Raw genomic sequence first — 6938 nt, forward strand, 5'->3', positions numbered from 1 at the left:
TCTTGAGGTGTAGTCACTGTTGTAATGCGGGAAACACAGCAGCCAATTTGTGCATAGCAACGTGGCGATGAGCAGAATGCTTTTTTAAATAATGTCAAGCGAGGGATAAATACTGTCCAGGACAACAGGGAGAAGTCCCCTGCTCCTCTTCAAGATATTGCCATGGGATCTTTACTGTCCAGCAGGGAGGGGAGGCAGGGCCTCAGTTTAATACCCCATCTCTGACACGGCACCGCCAACAGTGCGGTACTCCCTCAGTACTGCATTGGGCGTGTCTGGACTTCTGTGTTCAAAACTTTGGAGTGGGACTTGAACCCACGACCTTGCAGCTCAAGGGGTGTGAGTACTACTCACTGAGCCACAGCTGACAGCTCCACAACAGCATTTATATAGCATCTTTTAAAGTGGAAAAACCTTCCAAGGTGCTTCACACAGGCATAATCAAAAAGGAAAACACCCTGAAGTGGGACTTGAACCCACAACCTTCTGACCCTGAGACAAGGGAGCTACCCCTGAACCAAACCAACATAGAAAACAGTCTCTTCCTGATAAGCAAGTTTTATTTTGGACGGTACAAAAGATGGCCGCTCTGCTTAGCTTTGGGGGCCACAGAATTTGACCCCTTATGCTGCAGAGCAGCTAAGTGCTCAATTGCAACAATAGATAAACGACTGTACCCACACACAGACTAATTCCTTCTTTCTGAAATCTCAGGTACAGTTATACCTTGTAGCGTTTTTAATCTGTTGTTGCTAATGGTTGGAAAATTACTCAAAAGGAGGGGCTAACAAAAGAACTTGACTTTGGACTCTCGAGAGTCCATCAAGCACCACTTATTTGGCCTTGTGCCAACTCATATAAGATAGGGGCTTGAATAGCAGTGAATAAACAGAGAAATTTCTCTCCCTCTTTGACAGCTATTTTGGCTAGTTTTCCACATTTGTACCATGGCATTGAAACATAGTGGAGTAGATTGACTGGAAAAAGAATTCAGGAGAGGTGTAAGACAGGCCATTAAGGGGCCATTTTCAGGTTGGCAAGTGGAGTGCCCCAGGGATCAGTGCTGAGGCCTCCACTATTTACAATCTACATCAATAACTTGGATGAAGGGACTGAATGTATGGTTGCTAAATTGGTGATGGCACAAAGATAGGTAGGAGAATAAATCATGAACAAACAAAGAATCTACAAAGGGATTTAGATAGGTTCAGTGAGTGGACAAAATACCAGCAGATGGGAAAATGTGAACTCGTCCACTTTGGCAGAAAGAATAGAAAATCAGTATATTAATTAAATGGAGAGAGATGGCAAAACTCTGAGGTACAGAGGGATCTGGGTGTCCTGGCACATGGATCTCAAAAAGTTAGTATGCAGGTACAGCAAGTGATTCGGAAGGCAAATGTTGATGTTTATTGCAATGGGAACGGAATATAAAAGTAGGGAAGTTTTGCTCCAGTTGTACAGGGCGTTGCTGAGCCCACACCTAAAGTACTGTGTGCAGCTTTGGCCTTATCACTTGAGAAAGGACATAATCGCATTAGAAACAGTTCAGAGAAGGTTCATTGACTGATTCCTGGAATGAAGGGGGTTATCTTATGAGGAAACATTGGGCAGTTTGGGCCTGTATTCATTGGGGTTTGGAAGAATGAGAGATGATCTTATTAAAAGGGACTTGACAGGGTGGATGCTGAGAGGATGTTTCCCCTTGTGGGAGAGACTAGAGCTAGGGGGACACAGTTTAAGAATAAGGGGTCTCCCATTTAAGACAGAGATGAGGTGAATTTTTTTTCTCTGAGGCTCATCAGCCTGTGGAATTCTCTTCCCCAGGGAGCAGTGGAAGCAGGGACATTGAATATTTTTAAGGCTGAGTTAGATGGATTCTTGATTGACAAAGGGTGTAAGAGGTAGGCAGGAAAGTGGAGTTGAGGCCACAATCAGATCAGCCACAATTTTATCAAATGGCGGAGCAGGCTTGAGGGGCCGAATGGCCTACTTCTTCTCCTAAAATGTCTATTCTTATGTAGGCTGGCAACTCAGTGCTACACAAAGTCAGGTCGACCCCACAGTAGAAGGGTAAATGGGGTTGAGAGATCCAGATCAGCCATGATCTCGTTGAATGACCAAACAGGCTCAAGGGGCCGAATGGCCTACTCCTATTCCTAATGTTCTTAACAAGATGAGGCCTTAATCCACAAAGAAATCCAACTCTGCCCCTTTCAGAGGTAACAATTAATTTAAATTGTGTTGGTGATCCCATTATAAATAGCAATCAACAAAACAATATCAAGGCTGCTCAGCATCATCAAGAACAGCACAGCAAATATAAACCCCTCTATTAGGAGAGATTTCTTCCAGATAGAATAAGCCACACTTGGACAGTTTGAAATTGGCCCCCTTCTGTAGACAAGGATAACCCCGGAACCGGGTCCATTATGCAGGGTAATTGTGATTCTGCCCCTGATTGTTAACGTCCTGGCTCTCTTTGCAGGTACATCTACTGTGACGAGATCGACCTGGCTGCAGATACAGTCTTAGCCACCCTGTACGCGGCAAAGAAGTACATCGTTCCTCATCTCGCCCGAGCTTGTGTTAACTTCCTGGAGACCAGCTTGAGTGCGAAGAATGCCTGCGTGTTGCTGTCTCAGAGCTGCCTGTTCGAGGAGCCGGACCTGACCCAGCGCTGCTGGGAGGTGATCGACGCCCAAGCTGAGCTAGCGTTGAAGTCCGAGGGCTTCTGTGACATTGACTACCAGACGCTGCAGAGCATCCTGAACAGGGAGACCCTCAACGCCAAGGAAATCATTCTGTTTGAGGCAGTGCTGAACTGGGCAGAGGTGGAATGCCAGAGGCGGGACCTGTCGGTCAACATTGAGAATAAGCGCAAGGTCCTGGGCAAGGCACTCTACCTGATCCGCATCCCGGCCATGACTTTGGACGATTTTGCCAACGGCGCGGCGCAGTCTGGCGTGCTCACCCTCACCGAGACCAACGACATCTTCCTCTGGTACACCGCGGCCAAGAAGCCCGACCTGGAGTTTGTGTGCAAGCCCCGGAAGGGCCTGGCCCCGCAGCGCTGCCACCGCTTCCAGTCGTGCGCCTACCGCAGCAACCAGTGGCGCTACCGGGGCCGGTGCGACAGCATCCAGTTCGCCGTGGACAAGCGGGTCTTCATCGCCGGCTTCGGCCTGTACGGCTCCAGCTGCGGCTCGGCCGAGTACAGCGCCACGCTCGAGCTGAAGAGGCAGGGCGTCCTACTGGGCCAGAACTTCAGCAAGTTCTTCTCCGACGGCTCCAGCCACACGTTCCCCGTCTGGTTCGAGCACCCCGTGCAGATCGAGCCGGACACCTTCTACACGGCCAGCGTGGTGCTGGACGGAAACGAGCTGAGCTACTTTGGCCAGGAGGGGATGACTGAAGTACAATGTGGAAAAGTCACTTTTCAGTTCCAGTGTTCCTCAGACAGTACCAATGGCACAGGGGTACAAGGAGGGCAACTCCCAGAGCTAATATTCTACGCCTGAGTAACAGTAAATGCTTTGGAGATCCTCCCCCACTCCTCCCCCCCACCCCCACATTCTGTCCTTCATTCCGTCTCGTGTGACTGGCACAGGTTTCAAAAGGCAACAAAATGAAGCCCTTCATTGTAAGTCACTCGTCTCCCCACCCGCAGATTCATTCTCAAGGAGCCACGGCCAAATGCAGTTCCCACACTCACTGCCCGCTCTTTTTACCAAGCAGAGGTTTCATTTCCTCCGCTGCGTAAAATTCAGTTGCAGGCTCCCCCAACGCGGTCACTAATCTATATGCATTAACTAATTTCACCATCTAAAGAAAAATTAAACCCCTTTAATAAGCGGTTTAATAGGTCATGAATTGCCTAGCTGTCAGGGTAGTTCGATCAGAATCCCGGTGTTTGTTCTCTCCGCCTCACTTTGTGACCGAGCTTTCCCACCCGTCAGCACCTACGAACAGGCACAGGCTGTACGGCGATAAGTTCCTCCACGTTCCCCTGCTTGCACACACCAGGTTAAGCTGAATCTAAAATGGCTTCTCACACGGTCTTGCTGCAGAAATGGTCATAGGAAACAGACTCAGCTCACTCGCTGCCAGTGTGACGGTGGTGTACTGTATAGAAGCAATAGAAAATGAATTTTAAAATATGCATAAATGTATGCATACGCTGGGATGGATGCCTACTGGCTGTATAAGTGAACAGGGATAAGAACTAGTAATTCTAGGAAACAAGAGGGGGTATAATTCTACTCCTCTCTGTCTCACTGCTCAGTCGTGGCTCAGTTGGTCACACTCCTACCCCTGCGTCAGGAGCTTGTGGGTTCAAGTCCCATCCCCAGAGGCAGGATGCACAAAATCTCAGCTGAAATTCTGGAGTGTTGAGGGGAGTGCTGCCCTGTCGGAGGTAACATCTTTCAGATGAGACCTCATCTGCCCTCTCAGGTGAATCTGTAAAAAAAATAAATAAAATAAAATCTGTGGCGCAATTTCAAAGAGGAGCAGGGGAGTTATCCCTGGTGTCCTGGCCAAAGTTCATCCTTCAGTCAGCATCACTAAAGAAGCAGATTATCTGGGTCATTTTCACATTGCTGTTTGTGGGAGCTTGCTGTGCACAAAATTGGCAGCTGCATTACAGCACTGACAAAATTTCAAAAGCACTTCATTGGCTGCAAAGTGCTTTGGGACCAAGTCTATACAAACCTTGGTTAGACCATTCCTGGAGTAAACTGCGAGAGGTTCTGGGCACCAAAGCTTAGCGTGGACACATTGCTCTTGGAAGGGGTGCAATGTGGATTTATCAGAATGATACCTGGACCTAAAGGGTTAAATTATGAGGGGAGATTAGGGGTTTACATTCCCTGGAATTTAGAAGGTTGAGCGGTGATTTGAGCGAAGCATTTTGCGATATTTTGGGAAATGATGCGATCTAGAGAGAGAAACTGTCCCTCCCGGTTGGAGAAGCCTAGGCCAAGGAGACATAGTCTAAAGATTAGAACCAGACCTTTCACAAGTGAAATGAGGAAAGGCTTCCTCATGCAAAGGACGGTAGACGTTTCTCTGCTAACCAATTGTTAATTTTAAATCTGAGACTGATAAATTTTTGCTAGCCAAAGGTATGAAGGGATATGGTGCAAAGACTGGGTGTTGATGGAGTTAGGGCACAGATCAGCCATTGAATGGCAGAACAGGCTCAAGGGGCTGAATGGCCTCCTCCTGTTCCTATGTATGGAAAATCCAAAGGCTGTGAAAGGAGCTATAGAAATGCAAGTCTTTTAGCTCCACCCCCACCCCACCAAAAAAAATCTGATTCTCTTCTGTCGGTGATCAGGATCAGCCATATCAGACTTGCTATGTTTTAACACATTTCCCTAATGCCAGGAGCACCTAATTGCTGTGAGGTGCCTCTCTGTTTTCCCCCTGATTTTGAGCGGAGGCGCTATGGATTTTGTTACGGTCGTGAGGGAGCAGAACACGCTGTCTTTCTCTGCATTTGTTTTCCCAAACCTCGCGCCTGCCAAAGTAAAACAAAAAACAAGGAAACAGTACGACGCTACCTACCTCTGGGTTGGCAGGTTACCTTTGTCACCATATTGTTTTTTTTTTGTAAGTGCTGTTGAGAACAAACTGGGAATCAGTTTTCAGGGAGCCTGTTTTGAGTGGCAGTCAATGTATTTTCTCTCCGCAAGAGCTCAGCTAATCAGAATTCGCCAGTCGTAGGCCACTAAATTGTGTGGGAGGGTGAAAAGACAGCAGTAACGAGTAGAGGGCTGATGAACTGCAGAAGACTGTAATCATCTTCTAAAAGAGTCCTGCTCACAAAGCGAATGAACCCTGTAAATAGGAGCTGGTTTGACCACTGCTCTTGCGGCCTGATAATCAAGAGTTTTCAAGGTTTCGGATTTCTTTGTTTTTTTGTTATTTTCTACCCACTTGCAACACGTCCCCATTCACACGGCAACATGCAGCAGCAGAAAGAGAAATGATAGGAAGAGAACCATCAATTCAACTGAAACAGAATTACCTGGAAAAACTCAGCAGGTCTGGCAGCATCGGTGGAGAAGAAAAGAGTTGACATTTCGAGTCCTCATCTGTTGAAGGGTCATGTGGACTCGAAACGTCAACTCTTTTCTTCACCACCAATGCTGCCAGACCTGCTGAGTTTTTCCAGGTAATTCTGTTTTTGTTTTGGATTTCCAGCATCCGCAGTAGTTTTTTGTTTTTATCAATTCAACTGGTTCTCCAAGAGGGAAGGCAAATCAAGGCAAGCGAGTTAACTCATGCCGTTTTGGGCTGTGTGCGGGTGACCACTGCACTGGCAGCAGTGAAGACCTGCCCAAGGACTTGGCATGTGGTACCCAGTCCGGATATTAGAGGAACCTTGCTAAGTTAAGGGGCGGTCTAATGTTTAAGATGAGTTGTCGCCCTCTGAGTGTCCGTATGCTGAGTGGCGCAGACTATCATGGACTTCCAAACCTTCCCATCAGAGCAACAGCGGATGACCTTATTGTTGGAGTTCTGGTGAAGCCAGCCTTTAATGTCGTACGGCCCGGGTCCACCTGTAGTCCATGATGCCTGTATGGAGCGAGGTGTTAACCCAAGTGGTGCCAACCCCATTCACACAGTTGTCTTGATGAGAATTGTTTAGAAACATAGAAACTAGGAGCAGGAGTAGGCCATTCAGCCCATCGAGCCTGCTCCGCCATTCATTATGATCATGGCTGATCATCCAACTCAATAGCCTGATCCCGCTTTCTCCCCATATCCTTTGATCCCTTTCGCCCCCAAGAGCTATATCTAACTCCTTCTTGAAAACATACAATGTTTTGGTCTCACCTACTCTTTGTGGTAACGAATTCCACAGGCTCCCCACTCTCTGGTACTGACCATATTGACTCGGGGTGGGTGGGGGAAGAAAAGGGAAGCGT

The 6938-nt window shown here is 47.7% G+C and overlaps 1 protein-coding gene across 3 annotated transcripts in view; it reads left to right on the forward strand.

Moving 5' to 3' along the window:
• The window catches only part of LOC144689390 (BTB/POZ domain-containing protein 3), a 55179-nt gene extending 49163 nt beyond the window's left edge, over positions 1 to 6016 (forward strand). For all 3 annotated transcript variants that reach the window (XM_078556456.1, XM_078556457.1, XM_078556455.1), the window contains one exon: positions 2489 to 6016. In XM_078556456.1, coding sequence (XP_078412582.1) covers positions 2489 to 3521 — 1033 coding nt within the window. In that variant the 3' untranslated portion in view covers positions 3522 to 6016. The remainder of the gene's footprint in view (positions 1 to 2488) is intronic.
• The last annotated feature ends 922 nt before the right edge of the window (positions 6017 to 6938 follow it).

This window comes from Cetorhinus maximus, chromosome 14 (assembly GCF_964194155.1).
Source record: "Cetorhinus maximus chromosome 14, sCetMax3.hap1.1, whole genome shotgun sequence".
In the NCBI taxonomy this organism is placed as follows: Eukaryota; Metazoa; Chordata; class Chondrichthyes; order Lamniformes; family Cetorhinidae; genus Cetorhinus; species Cetorhinus maximus.